Below are 25,303 nucleotides of genomic sequence, written 5' to 3' on the forward strand. Positions count from 1 at the left end.
TATGTGATAGTAATGATTTCCCAGCCATTTTGGCTTTTAGTATTCATGTCAAAGAAGCTTGGCAGGTTATTGGCTAGTGAATTTTCTCTTTCGGCGATTAGTTTGGATTGGGAGGACAGCCATGAAGGAAGAAGAGAAATATCGACAAATAACAACCTAGGGTGGTCTGGGACTAGATAGAAATCTGGTTCCTATATATGGCAGATCTTCACTCCCACGTTTGGATGCTAAATGGCTGAAAACCTAGGTGAGGTGCTAGCCACTTCTCTTGCCCTCAGGAATCATTGAAAGCTTATCAGGGGTGATCTGAGACGCAATCAATTATACTGTCAGATGGAGAAAGTTGGGATTTGGTGATTCGACAATTTATAAGTGAGAAGATTGTGAGTGGCCATGTCGAAAACAAGTATTGGCAAATCGGAGTGCTCCCAGGTGGGTAATGCAAAAGGATAATTGAACAGGATTTTGTTAACTCACAGGATTTCTACTGTAATGTATTTCTTTTTAATATTTATTTACTTATTTATTTTTGGCTGCGCTGGGTCTTCATTGCTGCGCGCGGGCTTTCTCCAGTTGTGGTGAGCGGGGGCTACTCTTTGTTGCGGTGCTCAGGCTTCTCATTGCAGTGGCTTCTCTTGTTGAGGAGCATGGGCTCTAGGTGCGAGGCTTCAGTAGTTGCAGCACTTTGGGCTCAATAGTTGCGGCTCGCGGGCTCTGGAGCACAGGCTCAGTAGTTGTGGTGCACTTGGTTAGTGGCTCCGCGGCATGTGGGATCTTCCTGGACCAGGACTCGAACCCGAATCCCCTGCATTGGCAGGCGGATTCTTAACCACTGCACCACTAGGGAAGCCCCTACTCTAATGTATTATAAGAATTCTTAAGGCAGGATGTGGCCTAAAGCTAGATGAATTGTAGAGAATCACCGTGAAAAAGAATCCCCATGGTGACTATATGGATATATTATCAAGGTAAGATTATGGGTTTCCTGGGCAAGTATTTGACTGACTTTCTTCAGAAAACCAAAGATCAGGAAGGCTCACCCTTTTCATCTAAATTAGTTTAGGCAGGTCTATGGAAAGAGGAGAAATTTTTTGTCACTAAATGATTTCAATTTGAAAAAATTAAATTTGAAGGAGAAGCTAAGTTTCAGACTTTATGTAGGGCTAGTATTTGAGGGGGTTAACAGCTTGGCAAAATGAAACTCTGGCAAGTTCTCCAGAGAAAAGGCCTCCAGCCCCGTCTCTGGGAAGCTGTGGAGTGGGGAGAGTACTACTGCCATGGGAGGGAAAACAAAAATAGAAGGCTTAAGAGCAAAATCACATGACAAAAAACACAGGGCAGGAAAGTAATTATTGTTTTTGTGGGGTTTTTTGGCCATGCCACATGTGGGATCTTAGTTCCCTGACCAGGGATCCAACTCTTGCCCCCTGCGCTGGAAGCACGGAGTCTTAACCACTGGACCGCCAGGAAAGTTCCAGAAAAGTAATTATTGTTGATTGGAACCTAAGAAACTAAAATAAGGGGTGGCACGGAGGTGCATTCACAATGCACACTTTTCTGGGACTGCTTTGCTTCTTACTGGTTGTTTTGCCTTTACTTATCTCTCTTTTCTCCCAATCTGCTTTTCTCATCACAGTTGTTACCTCGGGGGTGAGATGACTTCAGCCCCCAACCCCACTGGGGTGTGACCCAGTCCTCTTCAGTTTCACAGTCTAAGTTTTCCTGTCTTTTTCCACCTTATTTAATGTTGCTTATCTCTGAAACAGCTCTGTGTTATCTCCTGGAGTGGGAAAGCTGGCTGCTTCAGCCCATTTTAAGGACTTTCTATGAGAAGACTGTTTTTACAAAGGTTACACTGGGGAAGGCGAATGGAGAAGGACTCCCAGTGAAATTGGGAGCGGTTCCAATAGTATTTGTTGAGTTGACGGAACTGGTATTTTCACCACGTGATATTTTCCCGTACCTGGTATGCTTCAGCGTGAGAGCCATGCCTAGATAGTCTGAAGCCTGGGCAGAAAGTTTTTCCTAGGCCTCTCATTCCTGTGTCTCAGTTACTAGCATCTCCCCTGGGGCACCATGGAGGATGAAGTTGGAGCTGGTCCACCCTCAAATTGGTACTGTTCTGGATTTTATCTGCCTGCCCTGAACAGTGAGATGAACATACTTTTAATCCTCATTTTTTATGTCCTCACTAGAAAGCAGACAGGGTTGTTCCAGAATGGATTTCCTGTGTCATAGAAATCACAGAAGCATAAAAGGAAAAACCAGATGTGCACAGAGAGCCTGCCTGGGCTTACACATTCTTTCATACCCAGAGTTATAGGGCTTTATGGTCTGTCTTCCCAAAGTCAGCTCATTTTTTCCCCTTGTGAATATGCACTGTTTCTTGTATTCCCAGTTTCAGAGCTAGGAAGAAGTAAGCAAGGATCTGGGTGTTTATGCGCTGGGGTGTGTCTGTGAGTATCCTTACACATGTGGGAGCTTGTTTGTTAAAAAGTATGGCTGTGCAGATGTAAGCAGCTACTCCAGGGATACCCTTAAGCTTTGAACAGCCTACTTGCAACCTGTCAATCCTATCTCTTCAATGAAATGCAAAGCCCACCTTCTCCTGGAAAGCCTTATAGATTGGGTAGATCAGAGAGAAGATGCCAGTTGCCTCAGGCATAACTGCAACAGACTTTCTCTTTATTATTATTAAAAAATTTTTTTTCTGTTTGGCTGCGTTGGGTCTTCGTTGCTGCGCGCGGGCTTTCTCTGGTTGCGGCGAGTGGGGGCCACTCTTCTTTGCGGTGCACAGGCTTCTCATCCTGGTGGTTTCTCTTGTTGAGGAGCTTGGGCTCTAGGCGCACGGGCTTCAGTAGTTGCAGCACGTGGGCTCAGTAGTTGTGGTGCACGGGCTTAGTTGCTCCGCAGCATGGGGGATCTTCCCAGACCAGGGATCGAACCCGTGTCCCCTGCATTGGCAGGAGGATTGTTAACCACTGCGCCACCAGGGAAGTCCCTGATTTTCTCTTTTGAGTTCCTGAGTCTTGTGCCTTTTAGAATGAAAAGCTTAAACTAGGTGTTGGGTCTGTTTTGGTCACTAGGACACATTGTACTTTTTCTAAATCAAAAGAAAAGGATAAAGTCTGCTACAAATGCAAAATTTGCAGTATTATCCTTTTCATTTGAAACTCATAGCCTGGTTTGAGGTTGTGATATGGAAGCTGTGTTTCAAACTGTGTATCACTGAGGTAATAGATGTCCCTGGTCTAAGTGGATGAGAAGTAGAGTGGCAGGCGATTGGGCTGCTGGTATCCTGATGCCCTAATGTAGGAGAGCTAAATTCTGGAGGGACTAGTTGGGATTAAAGCAGTGGATAGGAACCTGTTCAGGGATAACGTTTTGGTAGTCTAACCAGATCCTTGATTCGTGATTCTTTCTTTCTTCTTTTAAAATATTTATTCATTTGGCTGCACCAGGTCTTAGTTGCGGCTCTCAGGCTCCTTAGTTGCAGGAGCTCCTTGGTTGTGGCATGCAAATCTTAGTTGCAGCACGCATGTGGGATCTAGTTCCCTGACCAGGGATCAAACCCGGGCCCCCTGCATTGCGAGCGTGCAGTTCTATCCACTGAGCCACCAGGGAAGTCCCTCGTGATTATTTCTTGAATGTTTACCATATACTAGACACTGTTCTAGAAGCTGGGGATACACAGTAAACAAAACTACAGTCTCTACTATCCTTGAACTTATAGTCGAGTGGGTGGAAACAGGCTGTCAGGTGGTGATAAATGCTAAGGGAAATAAAGCTGGGCCAAGGGATGGTTGGGTGGTGCTATCTAGATAGGTTAGTGAGGGAATGTCTTTCTCATAAGAGTGCTTTTGAGCAGGGACCTGAGTCAAGTGACGGAGCTGGCCATGTGGATATCTGGAGGAAGATCATTCCAGCCCAAAGGGACAGCCTTGAAAAGACTGAATTGGAAGTGGGTCTGAGGAAGAGCAAGGGGGCCAGTGTGGCTGGCACTGGGGGACCCAGGGAAGAGTGGTGGGTGGTGGGACCAGAGAGTTGACTGGGGGGCCTTGCAGTGAGGGAGGTGGGAAGCAGTTGAAGGTTTTGAACAGAATGGTAATGTGATCTGACTTAGGTTTTAAAAGGATCACTCTGGCCACTACGGTGTTGTGCAGAGTGTAAGGAGGCAACAGAAAAAGCAGGGAGAGCCGGTAGAAGTCTATTGCGGAAATGCAGCTCAGAGAGATGGTGGTCCACCTAGTGATGGAGGGCTGGAAATGGAGGGATGTCACTGATTCTGGATATATTTCCTAGATGGAATCAACAGGATTTTCTGGTGGATTCGATGTGTAGTAAAAGAAAAAGAAAGGAGTTAAGGATTAAAGAAAGGACTCCAAGATTTTCTTGTTTCTTTGTTTCCTGAGCAACTAGAAAAATGGAATTGCCACTTACCGAGATAGGGAGAAGCCGATTTGGGAGGGAAATCAAACTCTGGTTTTGGACGTGGACATTTGAGATCCAATCTGATATCCAAGTGGAGGTGTTAGGTAGATCATTGGTGTTCAAGAAGCCAGGTTAGGTATAGAGTGAGGCTCTGGTGGAACCTGAAAACTCAGTTCATTCTATAGGCTGTGTCCCGTTCTAAATAAGTGGTTAGAAAGTCTTCACCAGCCCTGACATCTTCTCAGCATGAGGCACGCTTCCAGCTAGGGATTGCCTGGACCGTGGATGGAAAAGCTCTAGTCACTCCCCAGGTTTCAACCAGCAATTCATTACTCACCAGTGTTTATCAAGTGCCTACCCCACGCCCAGCACTCTGCCAAATGTTGGGTATTCCATGGAGACAAGACACACTCCTTGTCCTCCTAGGATGTTCAGTGTTGTGGGAAATTAGGACAAGGGAAGGGAGATTTCGGTCCAATGCACTGGGCGGGGGAGTGAGTATAGGTCCTACTGGACTTAAAGGAGAGGCACCTAATCCAGCCTTGGAGGCGAGAGAAAGTGCTATCTAAGCTGACTCTGAAGGATAGCCAGATAAAGACATGAGAGAGGGGTCGGAGGGTGTTCGGGCGGAGAGAAGAGCATGGGTCAAGCAACGAAAACGTCTGTTCAGGCAAAGGACAGAAGTTCAGTTTAGCATGTATGGAGTGCAGAGTGAAGGGGCTGGAGGCGGAGAGCCGCAAGTAGTGGCTGGAGAACTAATTAAGAGCCCCACCATGAAGGATCTTAATGAGCAATGCTGGGACTTTATTATAAAAGCTACAGGAAGCCTTGGAGGAGTTTGAAGCAGAGGAAAGAGGCTGGTGTAAAGCATGGATTGGAGGGAGGCAAGCCTGGAAAGTGTTACATCAGGGGATGGGAGACTGTGACAATTTCAGACTCACAGTGCCCTGAAAATCTCCTCTAAATGTGTCCATATCACATGAGACGAGGCCTGGGTCTGCTTTGCTGAACCCCAGCTTAATGGGAGATGCTCTCTGAGAAGCTAATGACTTTGATGGAAAGGAGGTACCAGATGCCTACATTTTAACAGGGGGCCAAGGTAAGGGGCAGTTCTAGGATGGGACAGCCTCCAGGGAGGGCGAGCTCTACTCTGGGGGGTGGGGCTGGAGCCAAGATTGGAAACCAACCAGTTAGAGTTTTCTAAGCACCTCCTGCTTTATGTCCTGTGTGCTGTGCAGTATGTGTTTAGGACAGGGCCTGGAGTCCCTGTGGAGGTTCTGAGCGCTGGGTGTGTGTTTGGGAATGGATGCTTGTGAAGGAAAGTTCTCAGTCTGTTTTAATGTGCAAAACTGTGGAATGCATACTGACAAGTACATACCTGCAGTCAAAGGGGATATTCATTCAATATATGCTGTAAGAGAGCACATGCGTTTTGATGGCCTGTCTCAGACAGAACAAGCTCTGGGTTCTGTTCAAATTTAGAGACTCTTTTGGTTCACGCTGCACACAGCAGGCACTCACATAGTTGTCAAACGAATGATTGTTTCCATTTTATTAAAGTTTGATCGTTTTAGGAAATATACAGGTTGGGTTACAAGTTTGAACTGGATGTTTTAAGAAAAATAAACTCACAGCCAGGCACCAACATCCATTTACAGAGTCTAGCAGTTTAAATCCTGGAATGGAATTATATACTAGCTGGAGTCCTATCTCATGTCAAAAGCTTTTGCTATTTCATTTAATTCAACAAACATTTACAGAACACCTCAGCCAGGCGGCACTGGGTGTTGTTGCTGGAACTCATTTCCCTTGCCTCTGTGCCACCTTAGTCTGGGTGCTGCAATTAAAGCTTAATTATACGCTATCTTGTATTGTTCCTTAATTGTTGCATGTGCATTCATCTACTTCCACCTAGGCTGGATATTCCTTGGGGGCAGAGACTATGTTATAAACTTCAGGATAGGTGAGGGACTTAGCAGAGAGCTGAATCTGCGGAAGTGAGTAAACACCCACTGCTTGAGGAGAAAGGGAAACAGAACCAAAAGCTATTTGTGACTTGTAGTAATACATAATATATCATAAGATACCTTAATAATTAGGGCACATACATCGGTTGTTAATTAGGTAAAATATTCCTTTAATAATAAAATGTAAAATTCGAATCTGCATTTTCATGTTAAGGGCAGGCTTTGCATATTAATATAATTGCTGTGGTCCCCCAAATGCTTTCATTCTTGTGCTCTCGAATGCAAAACAAGAATGTTTCCTTGAGGATGAGAATTAAAAGGTAGAACCAGTCTTTGGTGAATTATTCGATGGCGGAATTAGCCTATAGCAGGATTTCTCAACGATGTCACTATTGACAATTCAGACCAGGTAATTCTTTGTTGTATGGGGCTGTCCTCTGCAATGCCAGACGTTTAGCAGCATCATTGGCCTATACCTATTAGATGCTAGGAGCACCACTACCCCCAGTTGTGACAATCAAAAATGTCTCCAGACATTACCAAATGTCTCCTGGGGGCAAAATCATCCCCAGTTGAGAACTAATGTCCTATAGGAATTTCTTTTTTAGATTTTTTTCTTTTGTAACAAACGGTGGACGGTGGGGGAAGGGAAATAATATCTTGTGTTTATTTGGTGTGAGCTAGGCACTATACCTATGTTTTTTATTTCATCTTACAGATAAAGATGCTGAGGTTCAGAGAGATAAAAGAACCTGCTGAAGATCATAAAACTAGTTCAGCAGTAAAATCAGGATTGCAAACCAGGCTTGTCTGACTGCAAAGCCTTTAGTCCTTTCCTACACACTCCCCACTGCCTCTCTGCAGGAAAAACAGCATACCTCAGATTGAAGGTGAACTGACTGCAAACTCAACAAGTATGTCCAAAAATATTTTGAAACTTCTGGGGGGAGGGGATTTATTTCTTTTATCCATTAAACTTATTTGAATATGACTCTATATGCTCACACATATCGGTACTGGGGCTTCTCACTACCGTGTGGCTCTGGTCTTATCTCTGAAAAACACAGAGCAACACAATGGCTCAGCTTCAATTCTCCTTGTTACAAATTATACAAAAGCCAGAGCCTAACGGTGCCAAAAGCAACTGGCATTGTTTACATAAGGGCTGAAGGCTAATAGTTAACTTTCTCTCACGTTAATTCCAGAAACAGCAAATAACGCCTCACTTTACAACTACAAACGAGTGAGATCGAGTAAAATGTCATAAAATGGAGAAGACAACATTAAAGCAAAGGAAGATGGAAAGGTTGGTTCCAGCGTTCCCTCCCTCTCGCCTTTCGCTCACGCTCGGCGGGTCGGGGCGGCGCGGCCTGGGTCTCGATCGCCCCCGCCAAGCGCCCGTCGGAGGTGCCCGGAGCCCGCTGGCGGCATTTCCCGCCTTGGGGCGAGCTCGGCCTCTCTCGGAGAAGCCCGTCCCGGAGCCCGGCCTGGAAAAACAACAGCAAGAAACTTTGGCTCGGTGGCCGGTTCAGTGAAAACAGGCTAAGACTCAAGTTTGGTTCGGGGCTGCAGCCGCCGGGTCCGATTTGGGGGTGGGGGCGGGGGCGTCACCACTCGGTCAGGTTCAAGTGCGCATGTGCGCGAGGAGTCGCTCGGGCACTTATTGAGCGCCCACTGTCTACGAGCGGCCGGGGGTGTGTACGCCGGGCGCGCGCTGGGGGGGTGTTGGGGCGGGGGCGCGGGCGCGCGTGACCGGCGAGGCGCGCGCAGGCGGCGTGCGCGCGCGGCGCCGGGGGAGGGGGCGGGGGACGGAGGGCGGTGGGGGGGCAACGGAGGGAGGGCGGCGAGGGGGTGTGTCCCCCGCCTCGCCCCGGCGCTCGCTGGCTGGCGCGCGCCTCCGCTCCCTTCCCGGGCGGGGAATCCGGGCCGGGTTGTGGCCGCGGCCGCGTACGTGAGCGCAGTGTGCCGGAGAGGGAGGGCAGGCCGGCCAGGTGGGCGCGAACGGAGCCTCGGCGGGCGGGCGGGCGGCCGGAGCGGAGCCGGGCGGTGGGCCGCGCCGGGCGGGCGGGGGCCGCGGCAGCCGCAGCCCCGAGCCGAGCCGAGCTGTCCGAGCGGGAGCTGCCCGGCCCGCGCCACCGCTCGTGGCGGGGCGAGGTGAGCTGCGCGGGGACCTCGCGGCGCTGCAGCCCGGGGACGGGGGCGGCCCGGGAACTTCCCACGCTCCGCACGCCCGTGGGGGCCGGGCCGGCGACAGGAGGGCCCGGGAGGCGGGCGCCGCCGGGGCAGCGGCCGGTAGGGGCGCGAGGGCGCTGCGGCAGTGGCCGCGCCGGCCGGGAGAGGGTGGCCGTCCGCCCTCCCGTGCGCCGCCTTGTTTATCTCGCCCGCCGCCGGCGCTCGCCGAGGAATCCCCTCCCCAACTTTGAGCGCTGGCCGGGAGTCGCCTCTCCGCCGGAGGGTGACCTGCCCCCTCCCTGACCCTTTCCGGCCGGGCCGCCGGCCCAGTTCTCCCGGCGCCCCGCGCGTTCCTGCCCGCTCCGCCGAGCGGCCGGACGGGCGAGTGCCGCGCTCCGGGACGCGCGGCGCGACACACCCTCCACCTCGGGGACTGGCCCCCACCCTCCCGGTCCCCTTCTGCCCTTCTGTCCACCCCCGCTTGCTTCTGCGCGTCTTCACCCTGCCTCTCCTCGCCGGCGGCCCCGACCCTCCTCAGTACTGGCACTGTGGGCATGTGCGGTGCCCGGGTGGGGGCCTGGACTGGGAGTTTGTCATGTGCAATCTCAAAGGCAGCATTTTCTTTTCTGCCTGGGAATTCAGGGCTCAGCGCCTTCACTTTGGGACGGACGCAGTAACCTAAAGAAGCCCACCTGCCAGGCGGCGAGGGGTCCCGCTGCCTCCTTGATTGCAGGCAGCCTGGGCCAATGCTCGGTGGCTTTGGAGCGCTTCTCGCAGGCCGGCGTTCTCATGCCAGGCGGCCAGGTGCAGGGGTTACCTACAGGCCACCAGTCCGTTCTTTACACCCCCTTTTCTAGAAAAGTGTATTTGGTGCATTTTGCCTGGAAGTGAGTGATCAACAGGTATTGAAGGCCTTTTCGACAACCTCCTAAGATGTTGTGTAAACAGAGGTTCTGGGTCTCAGGGAACGTGAAACACCAGGAAACATAGCAATTAAGTTCAACTCCACAGGTACCTCTGGGGGGCTGCTGCGTTCTCAGCACCATGCCAGGTTCTCTGGGAGATAAAAGACACTCAAGAAATCTAAGGCCTCAGAAAGCCTACTGACCAGGTAGAAGTGATTTGAGAGCTCAAGTTCAAGTTAATGTGCACAGACTGCGTAAGTGATTGCAAACGCTGGGGGACAGGGGGACTGTCAAAGGCAAGGTCAGGGTTGGGGAATGGACTTAGAGTCCCAAGTTAGGAAATAAGTTATGCACGTGAAGGATAACCGGCAAAGGCCAAAGGCACGGGAGGAAGAAGTAACCGGTGTGAGAGGTCAGAAAGGGACTATGGAGGAGAAGAGGTTCAAACAGTTATCTCAGTGAGGAGGATGCAAAAGGTACATGAGATGATTCCCTCCAGGGTTTATAACCTCAGGGGGCGGGGGGACAGAAAGACTTGAGCACGGGAAATAAGACCTCAAGATAGGGCACAATGACATGGCAAACTGCGAGGTGTAGAATAGGTGCTGTTGGCGTTCAGAGAAGGAATACGGTAGGAATCACCAAAACTGTATTTCTGGAGTGTGAGACCTTTGAGATGGGCCATGAGGTGCAAATGAACATGACTTTTCCTGAGAGACAAGGAGATGGCCTTGGCCAGACCAGGGGATGTTTCCTGAACAGTAGGAGATAAAGATAGAGAGGAACAATGGCTGAGGTTGTGAACGTCCTAGAAAGCCAGACTGGGGGATTGCATTTTACCTTGTGTGTACTGGGGAGATAGTAAAGGTTTCTGAGCCAGAGACTGATGTAACGAAAGGGTATTTGGGAAGATTTTTAAAAGTAATGGTAGGAGACAAATCAGTTAGTAGGCTGTTACAGTTGTGGAGTGTCCAGGGCTTGGACTGGGATAACTGGAAATGGAAGACAGGGTGGATTTTAGAAGCATTACTGTTGAAATAATCTGTTGACAGGGGCAGGGTGAAGGAAGGAGATGAATGGAAATTAATTCTTTGTGGAAATTGATTACACGCCAGGGCCTTGGAGCTGCTGTAGTTGGTAACTTGAGAAATCGGAAATGTGTGTTTTGGAGAGAAGTAATTGACACTCAGGCTGCAGGGAAGTTTCTTGTGTTTGCCAAGAAGTCGAAACATAGGTGTCCTGCTAGCAGCTGTGGCTCTGAGGTTGGTGGGAAACCAGGGTGTGTAGGGTGGAAAAGGCTGCCAAAGCCGGGGAGGGAAGGCACTCTGAGGAGTGTCTTCTTGGTCATGGGGTGGGGGGCAGTAGAGGATGCTTGTGAGGGGGACTGGGGGTCTGAGTTGGAAGGCTCTGTTCTGTCTTGCCATTCAGAAGATACCACCTGGTCCTGAACATGAATTTGGTAAAGCAACTCGGAGGAAATGAGGCTCCAAGGAGGATGGGCCACTTCTTCCGCTAACCAGGAGGGTGGGATTGGAGGTTGGAGGGAAGTAGAATAGAATTCACTAAGCACATACATTGCTGGGCTTTGAAATGACGTTGAATTTTGCTCTCCACCGAGACCTTCAGTCTAGTGCTGTTGTCCCCTTGTAGATGTGCATGGGGGAAGCAACAAGATGAGGGGGCAGCAAGATGATCTAAAAGAGGAAGGAGATTTTGGGCCTAGGGATTGTGCCTTTCCCAGGGCCAGGTCCCTCCTAACCAGGGAGAGCCCTTGCTAGTTCCCAGGAAGCCAGCGACCAGCCCGCAGAGTGGGAGCTGGGGTTTCTCCTGAGCTCTGAATTCTGCTCTCCTGTTGCAAGGGTGACTTAGGGTGATTTGCTGAACAAATTCCCTAAGCCTCAACTTGCAGCATCCGAGGGCTGGTGAATTTGAAGGGTGATTGCAAAAAGTTGCAGAATGAGCGAGAATGTAATTGCAGTTACTTAGCCTCCCTGTTTCTCTGAGATGCAGGATCAGTGAACTGGCAGGGGAAGCCGACTCCTGTGGGGAGAGGTAGCAGTCAGATATTTTTTTCTTTTTAGAGAATATATGACTGTCAAAAAAAAAAAAGACGTTGCGTGAAGCACTGGTGGAGCTAATCTACTCGTTAGAGAGCACTGTTTTCTACACTGTTTCGACCATGACCTACATTAGGAAATAAAATTTACATCATGACCTAGTATACTCAATCATGTATGTAAAAATCTAATTTGAGTTCATGAGTACTACCTCTTTTGCTTGGTGCAGTCTCCTCTGGTACTTTTATTTTCTATTCCATTATTTTTCATTTAAAAATGCTTATTGTTTCCCACTAAGTCGATGTAACCAGTCTGTAATGGATCGTAACTCACAGTTGGAAAAACAGCTATAGAGCATTTTCATATCTAGGAAGTACTTAGGAAGCTGCACCTGGGCAGAGCTACCCTTAGTCGTGCTGGAGGGGGAAGGAAGCATGAGGAAGGGACTGAAGGATAGGAGAGAGAGGATCCACCTGTGATTAAGGAGCAAGGCGAGATGACGAAAGGCCAAGATGAAAAATAAGTAGCGGTAGGGCTCAGGCGAAGGAGCCATACTTGTTTGGCTTGGAAAAACTTTCTGGAATAGGGAAGGAAGTCTGGGAAGAACCCTTTGGGGTGTCTCATGGTGCCACACAGGTGGGGTGTGTATCACGGGCCACAGCTTGGAGTTAGGGGTGTACATAGTGTGCGGAAGAGTGAAGAACAGAGGTCCTTGGGAGAGGAGGGAGCCGTCAGGCTGGAAAGGTCGGTTAGTATCAAAGGGCAGTGGAAGGGTTGTAAACGGGAGGCCCGAAGAATGTGTTCAAACCTTCAGATGAGTTGTCATTGGGACCACGCAAAGGTCTTCAAAAATTAGGAGCAATCCAGAAAACCTCTGGAGTTGGGGCTCTGGTAAAGAGAGCAGGCAGGTCTGCAGCTGAGTGACGGCTGCCCGCTGTGGGCGGGAGATGGCCCGGGGACCCCAGCCGTCCCAGTTCCCGTTCTCTCTGTTGCCTCAGTCCAGTCGAAGTCAATTCCCTGCTCAGCCCTGCAGGCCTTTGGGTTTGTGACCTGAGTTTTCAAGAGACTCGAAGGCCAAATAGGGACTTTGGGATCGCGTCCCTGGCTCTGGGTGGCCACCGCAGGGATTCGGGTAGGAGTGTGACATGGAATCTTAGAGCCTTGTGTGCAAATGATTTGTTTTGGGCAGGTGGGCAGGTGAGGAGCACTTTCTGAGTTGCTGCCGGCTGGCACTGTGAAATATTTTTCTGATGACTGGCATGGTACTAATTAGAGACGGCTTTGGGCTGTATTCTCTATGGTGAAGCCAATTTCTAGCGACCCCAAGATCTCTCAGGCCTTGCCATTTTCCACTTCAGGCTGACCTGGTTAGCTGGTGGCTCCTGGCACGTATCCTCTGAGAACGATGTCGGGGTAATAACTTGGTGAGATGTGAGTCATGGCTGCCAAATGCCGCAAGACATTAGATTCTCAGGAGCTTTGGTTCTGTGAGTCAGTAATAAAGGAACGGCAAGGAGAGGGGCTGTGTCACTTCTTATTTCCTTCTTCCTAGGATGGGCCCGGGGGTAGGCTTCCAGGATCCAGAGATTGAGAAGCCAGGATTCGTAGTGACCAGGGGATAATTGGTTCAAGGTGTGAATGCAAATCACTCCTGGAAAACTGGGCTGATTTGGGACCAGCTGAAATGAATAAGTTCAGATCTCTGTGGTTGGAGACAGTTTGGTTTACCCTGGGGGTCCATAACTACCTGTGATTCAGAGCCCTTCCCTGGGGGAGCCACAGGTGACAGGGACTGAATAAGAGCCACCCTGCTTTATACAGGTACGCAGTCTGATTATTTTAAAATACAGGTTTGGGGGGAAAAAAACGTAGAAACTGAAATGCTTTTTGCTTAATTGCTTGAAAAAGTGTGCCCTTAGGATGCGGGGATAATCAGAAGTCAGCCGGATCGTATCAAATTGAACCCATTTCCTGTTTTTTTTTTTTTTTTTTTTTTGCGGTACGCGGGCCTCTCACTGTTGTGGCCTCTCCCATTGTGGAGCACAGGCTCCGGACGCGCAGGCTCAGCGGCCATGACTCACGGGCCCAGCCGCTCCGCGGCATGTGGGATCCTCCCGAACCGGGGCACGAACCCGTGTCCCCTGCATCGGCAGGCGGACTCTCAACCACTGCGCCACCAGGGAAGCCCCATTTCCTGTTTTATATGATGGTTACTGGGTCAGAGAAATGGTGTAGCAGCTATAGTACACTTTGTCTTTAGTTAAGTACTTAACAATTTCTGAAGATATGAAGGTCCATATTAAATAAGTGGTAGAATGTGGGCTGAATGGTGTTATTAATTTAATTTGATAGTCATATGCAAAAACTGTTAATTAGTGGCACCGAGTCAGCCTGGAAAGGGGTCTGCAAATGAGTGCCATAGGGTTCTATTCTTGGCCTTGAGCTGTTCAACATTTATTCCAGTGTCATGGATCAAGATACAGAAGGTATGTTTGTCAGCTTTGTTGATGGCGTAGAGGTGGGAGGAATTGCTTATTTAGTAGATAAACCAAGGTTCAAAGACATCCAGAATGAGGGCCCAAATTTAAAAAAAGAAATTCAGTAAGGGATAAATGTAAAGTCTGATTTAGTTTTTAAAATTTGAATTGTAATGTTCATACATTCCGGTAGGATAATTCCACTTCTGGAGACCACATCCAAAATGTAGATGATGCTTTGTGCGCAGGGATTATTTAGAGGTTGTTTTTTTTTTCCTTAAACTATAATGGAAAATTGGAAACAACCTAAATATCCAATGGTGTGACTGGGCTGGAAGTAATCCGAAAGTGATTCCACTAATATTCCGTAATAGTGGAATATTATGGCCATTAAAAATAATGTTTAGGAATAATTTTAAAATAACATGGACAGATGTTTCTGCTAAAAGTTAAGGTGCATCTACAATATGATTTCAAATCTTAAAGAAACAAAGTGCATAGGAAATGGAAGGAAATACACTGAAAATTCTAATACCAAAATACTAATATTGGTTACTTCTAAATGGATGAGTTGAGTGACTTTCTTTTTTTACATTTTAAATTTACTATTTGTATTTCTTATAGTGTGTATGTATATCACAGTGGAAAAAACACTACCATATATGTAAGTATATCTTTTAAAATATACTTTATTTTTTAGACCAGTTTTATGTTCACAGCAAAACTGAGAGGAAGGTGCAGAGTTCCCACACACCCCCTGCCCCCCTCACATGCACATCCCCCCACCATCAACATCCCTCACCTGATGGTACATTTGTTGTAATTAATGAACCTATACTGACACGACATAATCACCCAAAGTCCATAGGTGACATTAGGGTTCACTCTTTGTATTGTACATTCTGAGTTTGGACAAATGTACCCACCATTATAGTATCATATAGAGTACTTTCACGGCCCTAAAATCCTCTGTGCTCTGCCTATTCATCCCTCCCTCCCCACAACCTTTGGTAACCAGTAATCCTTTTACTGCCTCCACAGTTTTGCTTTTTCTAGAATGTTATATAGTTGGAATCATACAGTATATAGTCTTTGCAGATTGGCTTCTGTCACTCGGTAATAGGCATCTAATCTTCTTCCATGTCTTTTCGTGGCTTGATAGCTCATTTCTTTTTAGCACTGAATAATATTCCATTATCTGGATGTCCCACAGTGTAGTTATCCATTCACCTACTGAAGGACATCCTGGTTGCTTCCAAGTTTTGGCAGTCATTATGAATGAAGCTGCTATAGACACCCGTATGCAGGTTTTTGTGTGGACGTAAATTTGCAACTCCTTTGGATAAATCCCAAGGAGGGCAGTTGCTGGGTCATATGGTAAGACTGTGTTTAGTTTTGTAAGAAAGCACCAAACTGTCTTCCAAAGCGCCTGCACCATTTTGCATTCCCACCAGCAAAGAATGAGAGTTCCTGTTGCTCTATATCCTCACCTGCATTTGGTGTTGTCAGTTATCTGGATTTTGGCCATTCTCTTAAGTGTGTAGTGGTATCTCATTTTAATTTGCATTTCCCTAATGATTTGTGATGACATCTTCTGTGCTGTTTTTGTTATCTGTATGTCTTCTTTGGTGAGGTATCTGTTAAGGTCTTTGGCTCCCTTTTTAAAATTGAGTGGTTTGTTTTCTTATTGTTGAGTTTTAAGAGTTCTTTGTATATTATGGATAACAGTCCTTTATCAGATGTGTCTTTTGCAAATATTTTCTCCCAGCCTGTGGTTTGTCTCTTCATTCTCTTGAACACTGCTATTTTAAAAACATTTTATCGTTCAAGGACAGGATGGGTAAAGGTAGATGATTCATTTAGTGACTAATCTTGAGTATTTACCTGCATGTGTCAAGCACTGACTAGGTACTGGAGTCAAAAAAAGAAGACTCAGTCCCTGACCTGAAGTTGATGATCTGATTGAAAGAGGGAGACTGACAGGTAAACAGACAAGCACAGTGTAACCCTGGTGGTCCTCCAGGTGCTGAGGAGGGGGCAGATCATGTGGGAAAAAGGTTTTTTTTTTGTTTGTTTTTGTTTTTCGGTACACGGGCCTCTCACTGTTGTGGCCTCTCCCGTTGCGGAGCACAGGCTCCGGACGCGCAGGCTCAGCGGCCATGGCTCACGGGCCCAGCCGCTCCGCGGCACGTGGGATCTTCCCGGACCGCGGCACGAACCTGTGTCCCCTGCATCGGCAGGCGGACTCTCAACCACTGCGCCACCAGAGAAGCCCGGGAAAAAAGTTTTGAGATTGTTCTATTCATGAGTTAAATGTGAGCCCTGAGTGGGATGAGGCTTTTTAGAAATTGAATCCCATTCATAATTGGATCAGAAATTCATCAGTCCAATCACAGGGTCTAGTTTTAATGACCTCTGCTGGTCATGTGACATTCAGACCACTGGGGAGCCATGATTTAAAAGAAACATGAACAAACAAGACTTCACCCACAGGAAGGAGACTAGGATGCTGTGGGGTCAGGAATGACCGGAGTACATTCATGGGGTGGGTACACAATAGCACTTTTCAAATATTTTCGTGGTTATGAGGTATAGGAAAGAGTCGACTTGTTCATTTCTGCTCTGGTGTTGGAGTATGACCAATGGATGGAACAACTGCTTTATCCTCTCTAGCTTCAGATTCTTCTCCTGTAGAATGATTGCATTACATGATTCCTTATCCCCTGAATGATTACACGAAGGTGATGAGCTTTAAGGTTCCTTTTAACCCTAAAGACTGGGAGAGCAGATTTCAGTTCTATCAGAAAAGGAATTTTCTAGCTGGCAGGCCTGACCAACAGTGGAAATGTCTTCCCATGGAGGAGTGAGCTCCCCATCATTGAAGGTATTCAGGTTGGACTGAATGCTGTGGATTCGGGGTGCTGTCGAAGAGAACAGGAATTAGGCTGGCTTCCAGAGTCCTTTCTAATTCTTGGGTTATTGTGTGACTTGTCAAGGCTGAAAGATAATGTGGAATATGGAATATACCTCTAGTGTGTAGTACTGGGGTCAAATCATCATTTTAAGCTCTTTAAAAAAATGTTAATAAGTGGGTCCTAACATTTTCAAGAGATCTTCTGGGGTTATTTTAGAAAGGAGGAAGAGAACTATTCCAAGATGGGTCAGGACTCAGTCTGTGGCCCCAGGGCTGCTGAAAATGGAATTTTGTCTTTAGGACAAGCAAGAAGGTGGGTGTAGGGTGGAAAATGGCAAATAACAATAAATAAAACAGATGGACATATGGAAGACTAATATGTTTATTGGCTGGTTGTATTCAGTATAACGAATGAATCAAGATGGGGACCTTTAACTGACTTTGGGTCCTCTGCTTGGCTGTGGAGGATCGAGGAGTGTCCTTGACCATCTCCTCCTTCATTTTCTCCACTGCAGATTTATATCACCAGGTGCAGCACGTTAAAAACCATCCCAACATCAGGGACGAGTCTGAACCTTGTGATTGCTCTGTAGGCTTAGTGACAGAGGGAACAAGAGACAGATTTAAAGAAACTTTTGTGTGGGATTTTCCAGGAATGCACATGTTTAGTTGCTATCCGACAGTAAATTTGTGGTTTGAATGAAAAATTCTTTTGTTTTTGCACTTTTATTATTTGTAGCTTACACGTGGAAGTTTAATTTTGCCTAAATTTTACTTACATATATGGTTTATTTAGAATCCACCCTGATTATTTAAAAATTTTAGATTTTCTTCCTGATATTTTTGGATTACTTCTTTTCCTGCTGGGGACACTGCAAGGGCTAAGTCACTTAGCAAACATTTCTTGGAGAAACTCCACAAGGAGAACAGAGGTTTATCTCATCTTTTGGAGAAGAACACAAGATTTCTGTCGCCAAGTGATTCATGCCTACATTTTGGCATTTGAAAAAAGTCAGTATTGGGCAAGAAAGTGCTCTCTTCATGTGGAGTAATTTCAGGGTGCACACCTAGGGGGCGTCAGTTTTCGATGTATGTAAAAAATGTAGGCAGAACTTGGTAATTGGAACTAAAGTTGGAAGTCTTTGTGCACTCGATAAAGGGCCCAGGCCGCCTTTATCTCAGTATCATTTGGACCTCACACAGTGTATATGGCACATCATCTGTGCTTTGTCGCATTGCTGTGAATCGGCTCCCTGGGCCACAGAACAGTGGGTATGGGAAAAACTTTTAGGGTATCATACTTTTTTTTTTTTTAAGGCAAAATATGATAAGAAGTAACAGCTCTCAGCCTTTTTTGTCCTTTGAGTACTGGGAAACCATAAAACTCTTTTAGTAAAAACAACCACACTCAATGGTTGTTTTTCAAAGTGCAGGGGGAATGAAAAACTCCCTGTCCTCTATTTTTCTTCTGCCGAAAACGAATTGCTCCTGGTGCGCCGTTCTTAAATTCCTGTGTCCTCTATCCATTTTAATCTTGTTATCTATTTTTATGGTGACTGTCGCCATGGTACTTGTGCTCTTTACATAGCACAACAGAGATTTCAGATGTCTGATACGACAGCTCGAAGTCCTGCTGCAGCTAGCTGAGAAACTGTACTGGGGTAGTTTGTTTTTTTTTTTTTTTAAATTGAGGTGTAATTTGCATACAGTGGAATGCTCAGGTCTGCAATGTGCTGTTTGAACAGTTCTGACAAATGCATTTTGAGACAGAACATTTCCGTCACCTCCGAAGTGTTCCATGGGACCTTTTCCAGTGAATCTTCCCCCCCCCCCCCCGCCCCCGATTGGAAGGACCACAGCTCTGATGTCTATCACCCTAGGTTAGTTTTGCCTACCCTAGGTCCTTAATATTAGAATTTTGTGTTTCTAAGGACTTTTCACGTGGTGTCTTGACGAGGTGGAGTCCTGGAGGAGTGTCTGTGTTGAAAAGTCAGCATTCTGTGTGGTTAGGTGGCCCTGGGGGAGTAAATGATATTTTGGAGCTTTTCTAATGTGGTGGTCAGAGTCTTCCTTCGCATTAGCCCACAGGATCTGAATGTATGTTAGAAATCCTGATTCCCGGATGGAAGAGTCTGAGGCACAGCCGGCTAGGCCTGGTGTGGATTACGTGTGGTTGGGCGAGGGCTGCCATTATTGGCAAGTCCGCGTGCGTGTGCATGTGCGTGCGTGCGTGGTGTTGGAGAGCTGGAATGCTCAACTAGAACTGAAATCGCTCCTAGGACATCCCTTTGAATTACCCAGAAGTCCCCTGACAGGCCTTTCTCTTTTTTCTTGCCTCTTCCTTGAGCTAGTGTATAAGTTGAACGGTCCACAGAGTCACAGAGTTGGGTTTCTAATATTGAAACAAGATCTGTGTTGCAGAGCCCACTGCTTTGCACTGCTGAGCGCTCAGCTTCCCAGGAAGCGTGTGTGAGATTGGAGTAGAAATTGCCCCCAAACACGTGACTGAAATGTACGGAGCAGGGTCAGTTTCTTTCTTTTTTAAAAAAAATCACATGGTGAAATGAAATTTTCATTACACAAGTACTACTTGAACACATTCTCTGTAGGGGAAAACAAAAAAATGCAAACCTTCCAGAGCAAACAAAATCTTCCTTGATAACCACTCCTAATCCCAGCCCTTCCCCAGAGGTTAACCACTGTTACGAGTTTGTTGGTATTCTCCAAATGCTTAACATACTTGCATTTATACCTAAAGAACTTAAAAGAAGCTAAGTGCACCGGGAGTAGTAAGTAGTGTGCTGGCCCCTTCCACCCCACTACATCTCAGGGATCGCTTCCTGTCAATATGTATAGGTCTTATTGATTTTGTTTAACTCCTGCATAGCCTTCCTTAGAATCAGAAGGCTAAACTGTTGGTTGATTTGGCCTAATTGACGGCCATTTAAGTTATTTCCAAATCCTCTGCTGTTACAAACGCTGTTACAATAAACATGGCCGTACGTGCCTCTTTGCCACACACGTCAGTGTTTCTCTAGGGTAGATCCTGATAAAGGGGACTTGCTAGGGAACAGGGTACATTAATTTTAAATCTTAATGAAAACCCATTGCAAGGTCAATTCCAAGCTTAGATTTAACGCAGGCCGGGCATACATGAGGTGGGCTCAGACACGAAGCAATTGTTTTCTAAGAATGGGGCAGGCTTTAGGGTGTGCGAGTGTGTGGCCCCATGCTTCAACACGGTTTGGCTGGAAGGGTGGGTGTTGGGAAGGGCTCCGCTTAGCCCCATAGTCAATTCTGTCTGGCCCCCTGAGGACTTTGGCCTGCGTGTTGGAAAAGAATCACTGGATGGATGAGCAGCCGTGGTGGACTCTGGATGGTAAATTCTAAACCCAGTTCATTCCCTAGCTGGAGATCTCCAACGCGTCTGATTCTTCTCCGTCCGTCCTTAGAATACAAAGTGTGGCCTCACACTAATTATACAGCACAGATCTATGAATGTCACTCTGGAGCGTATTAAGTGCCTTAATAAACAAGTGCTGGGTGTTTGATGCAGGAGAAGCTCAGCGAGGCCTAAAGTTCTCTAAAGTCAGGGTCTGAAGCTGAGGCTCCGTCATTCTTCTGTTCAGTTCATCGGCAAGAGCCTGCACATGTGTCGAGTACCGGCAGATCATTTAGAACGCTGGTGTTTTGGTTCTGCGGCTCCCCTTGCCCTGGGTTTCTGGTGAGTCGGTGCTGCCCTGTGTGCTGTGTAGGTCTGCACGGGTGAGTGTGGATCCAGATCTGGGACAGCTGGAACCCGGGACTGAGCGTCAGATTTGGGGAGTTCTCGCAGAGGCTGGTCATGCTCCGCCTCGGGGAGGCCTGCCAGTGGGCCTGGAGCCACCCTGGGCAGGGCACCAAGATGGAGATTTCGGCTGGAAGAGGAGGGCAGGGTTGGGACCTGTGTGCTGAGAGCAAGGTGAGCGGCCGGGTCACGTGGGCTCTGCTTTGAGCCACAGGGCAGAGCCGGCCGGCTGGGTGTTGAGCTCTCGAAGCAGGGAGCCCTGCGGTTGGTTCACCGTGGCCAGCTGGCCTCTAAATGGAATATGCTGGATTTCTCGGTTCCCCTGTCTTGCCGAAATCAGTTCTGTTGAGATTTCAGTTAATCAGCGGCTCACCCGTGGTCAACTTCTTGATTCCCTTTAGAGTCAGTTGTGTTACTGGTTCGGGTTGAATATCCTTTTGCAGCCTCAGTTTCCAGGTGCCAGCGGGCCAGTGGCTCCTAAGCTCTCCGAGTGGCCCACCGTGTCATTTAGCTGTCTAGTGCTGGTCTGAAATCGGGGAACAGGGGAGGCAACACATCTGTTGAGATCCTTTCACATGCTGGGCACTGTTCTCATTTTTCATGGCAAGGCAGGAAACTGAGGCCCCGAGGTGGTGGCTTGTTGCCGAAAGTCACACAGGTCAAGGTGATGGGCTGCCACGAGCCCTTTTCCTGGAGAGGCGTCCTCGGCAGTGTGCCCGGGGTTAGCTTCTCTTGCACATTCTGTTTCCATTTTGAGGAGCCAGTTTTAGTTGCTCAGGTGTATCCAGACTTTTTTTTCCCCTCAGCCACAGCATTCCTGGGGGATGGGAAGCATTCCCGCTGGTACTGGGGGAGATGCTCCAATCCCAGGAGATCAGAGCAGTCTCCCGGGAGAAGGTGATAGAGTGACAGCCTGAGGAGCCACTGCCATCCTGAAACAGAAAGCCTGTACAGTCAGCCGGGAAGTCAGAAGGGAGGGAAAAGTTGGATTAAAAGTTGATCTGTGGAAGCCTGTTATCGCCCTTCTGGCTAGACACATCTATTCCCTTGGCTGGTCAGCCATCCTGGTCTTGGAACGAATTCTGGCACCCAGCTCTTATTTCAGGTTTTTAAATGTTATCAGCCACTAGAATGTTCTGTCATCCCGACAGCACGTGTTTCTTATCTTGTGACTTATAACTGCCAAGATTACACTTTTATTTCCCACTGGCTGGTTTGGCACCGGTGGCTCCCAGATGAGACTTGGATTCTGGAGGGGTATTTTGGGCACCTTGATCCCTTCCCGTACCTGTTTCTCTCTTCTGGCTTGGTGTCTCGAGTTGGCCCATCCTGTCTGTGTGTGCATGGTTTCTCATCTATAATTTTGCATCTCCCACTCCTGGCCCGGCCCCCGGACCAGGTGGTTCCTTTCTTGGGCACCTGCAGCCCTGTGTGCTCTGATTATCCACCCCTGTAGAGGGCTGCTGCCTTTTTATTACCTATTGATTCCAGCCGGGAAAGTCACCAGGTGGCTCTCACCTTCCCTACAACTGCCACCCCCCCCCCCCACCGTCTGTTTATTTAGCATAGTCAGGGAATGTGATTATTCATTCAAATGACTGTTGAGTTCCGAAAAGTTTTTCTGCTTTAACCACTTCAGTGAAAAAACAGAGAGCGCCTGCATTTCTCTGCCTTCAAAGTGGGGAGAACATCAGGGGCCCTTTTCTTGTATCTCGGGGTGGGCGCCTCAGGCATCATGATCACAGAGCTTTTCTGGCGTGTCCACCACTCAGGGCCTTACCCTAATGGGCCCTGGACTGTTAGGCGTTTTAAATTCTCCCCTCTGTGTTTTATATTTTGGGGGGTGGTTCTTTTATTGCCAGCTTTCTCTTTTCATTATTGTAAGTGCCTCTAATAGATCCCTTCTTCCCAATGAAACTCACGCTTTCTCCCTCACAGCGTTCATTGTGAGGATGAGACAAGGCCATGTGAAGGCATTGGGGCTGGGAACTCTGGAGCCCTTCCAGCCCGAGCCCCTGTCCTGCTGCTGGGTCTCCCCTTGAGGGGAAGAGAGAATGAGTCCAGGGAGGGGCCGGGAAAGCTGCAGACACCCCAGCTGGCTAGCTCGGGCAAATCAGTGGCCTTCTGGAGGACCCTCAGTTTTCTGAGCTGTAAAATTGGGATGAAATTGTCCCTCCCTGTTTCCGTGAGTTGCCAGGAGGTCAGAAAAAAAAAGGAAGCCTCGAATGTGTGTATCAAAGTGACTGTAAACCCAAATGCCATTCAGGCATTCGTTGGCGGTTAACGTTCAGGTTGGAAGCTTACCCTGCAAACTGCTGCAGGGAACTGTCAGTTCTCGGAGGCTTGTTCTTGCGGAGATACTCAGCTCCTGGCTGGCTCCCTCCTTCCTGCTGGCTCTGGGTAGGATGCTGAGTCAGCAGTCATGCATCTCCGTGCCTCCTGCGTCTCACATAGTTTTGGTACAGCCAAATCAGGTTTAACCACAGTGCAGGCACCCACATGTATACACATGCACACGTGCCCCGTGCATGTACGAAAACAGTGCTGGATCATCTCTCCCTCTCACGTGGCACGTTTGTGGGCATGCTTTTACTTATCCCTGCTTCCTTATAAAGCATTCTCTACCTGTTTTCAAGAAAACACTGCTATCTTAGAAGCGAGTCTGAAACACTGAAGCGCCACTGAGACGCTATGACTGTTCTTCATTATTAGGTGAGCAGCAGGTCTTATTTCTTACAACACATTATTTTTTAAATCTGGGGCTCTCCTCACCTGTGGGAATAGCATCTCTTCAAAATCATAAATTTGATGGGATAAGCAAGGGCTTGCCGTCTAAGGGAGATGCAGTCCGTCGGAACTAATAGAAGTAGTTACAGATCACTGAGCCCTGTGTGCCCAGTACTGTGCTAAGAATTGTCTTGTTTCATACGGAGCAGTGTATGCACAGCAAAGCAATGAATAAAGGGCACTGGTGGTTTTGAAAGCAAATGGGGAGCTAGGTGTGAAGGAAGGGGAAGTGTAGTTCTGGGCTGAACTGTGAAAATGCTTTCCTTCCCTGCCGGCAGTGCAAACAGAATGGTCTCTTTTACTTGATTGATTGGCTGTTGTGCAGTCAGACCGACAAAAGTATTTGTTGATCAGGGTCATTTGTTATTTGCTGGAGAAAATTCAGTGTAACCAGATCAGGTGACCTATTTCTGTGGCCCATCTGCTGGGATATGAAAATAGCACGGCTCTTTGGGGCCCTTATTTTCTCCTTCCATTTTTCTGTTACATCTATTACTCAGATGATGGTAGTCTAAACTATTATACATCGAGGCAGTGTAATCCAGTTTTTTGGTTTTTTTTTTTTTGCGGTACGTGGGCCTCTCACTGTTGTGGCCTCTCCCGTTGTGGAGCACAGGCTCCGGACGCGCAGACTCGGCGGCCATGGCTCACGGACCCAGCCGCTCAGCGGCATGTAGGATCCTCCTGGACCGGGGCACGAACCCGTGTCCCCTGCATTGGCAGGTGGACTCTCAACCACTGCGCCACCAGGGAAGCCCTGTAATCCAGTTTTTAAAAACCTTCAGACGTGCCACAACTAAAGATCCTGCACGTGGCAACGAAGATCCTGCATGTTGCAACTAAGACCCGGCACAGCCAAATAAATAAATAAGTAAATAGATATTAAAAAAAAAAAAAAACCTTCAGAAGTAGACAACAGTTAGAATGACCTGAGAATCCAAATGGTCATTCTCTGAACAGCTGATTTAGAAATCTTGGTATTGAATCAATTACTAATGTGCTCAGTGCTGTGATCTTAAGCTCATATCATGAAAACCTAAAAGGCATACCACACATTTAAAAAATGGTGTAACAGGACCTGATGTATAACTTGAGAGACCTAGATGTTTTAGTGCAGGCCCTTGGCTACCCTTGGAGGTCTTTCTGTCCAAAGCCAGGCTGGGAAGAAAATCCTCTGGGAAGAAACGGTCAATATATGCTCAGTGAAGTGAATTTTTTTTTTTTTTTTTACTTTTTCTGGAGAAGACACCCCAGAAGAAAATAAGGCTTAAGAAACTATCAGGCAGCATTTGGGTGATGATGGTGGAGTATGACAGCTTACCTCTTTCTGCCAAGGTTCAGATAACAAGGACCACAGACGCATTTGCATATAGTCATCAATATGCTGTGGACAGACATGGCATCTCTCAACAGAGATCGTCCCTGGCCAAGAATTGCTAAAAAAGAATTGTTTTGGACAAATGAATTGTCCTATTCTCCACTGAGTTCTGTTATAAAATAAAAGATGTGGTGTGCTGTAACATTTTGACCTTTGCCTGAGCTTAGAATGTCACACTGAAAAAGAAATGAAGTTAAAACTTTACAGATTTAAAAGAAAATATTAGGGACTTCCCTGGTAGCGCAGTGGTTAAGAATCCGCCTGCCAGTGCAGGGGACACGGATTCGAGCCCTGGTCAGGGAAGATCCCACATGCCGTGGAACCACTAAGCCTGTGCGCCACAACTGCTGAAGCCCGTGCGCCTAGAGCCCGTGCTCTGCAATAAGAGAAGCCACTGCAATGAGAAGTCCACATGCCGCAACTAGAGG

At 47.7% G+C, this 25,303-nt stretch overlaps 1 protein-coding gene across 2 annotated transcripts in view; it reads left to right on the forward strand.

Annotated features, from left to right (window-relative positions):
- The first annotated feature begins 7,623 nt into the window (after window positions 1-7,623).
- ZNF395 (zinc finger protein 395) overlaps window positions 7,624-25,303 on the forward strand; it is a 36,997-nt gene continuing 19,317 nt past the window's right edge. Inside the window, exon 1 of one of the 2 annotated variants that reach the window (XM_065878802.1) lies at window positions 7,624-7,704. In XM_065878802.1, coding sequence (XP_065734874.1) covers window positions 7,667-7,704 — 38 coding nt within the window. In that variant the 5' untranslated portion in view covers window positions 7,624-7,666. Of the gene's footprint in view, window positions 7,705-8,351; window positions 8,553-25,303 lie in introns of those variants that run through there. The other variant, XM_065878803.1, reaches the window with a different exon arrangement.

The sequence above is a fragment of the Phocoena phocoena genome, chromosome 6, assembly GCF_963924675.1.
Source record: "Phocoena phocoena chromosome 6, mPhoPho1.1, whole genome shotgun sequence".
Taxonomy (NCBI): Eukaryota; Metazoa; Chordata; class Mammalia; order Artiodactyla; family Phocoenidae; genus Phocoena; species Phocoena phocoena.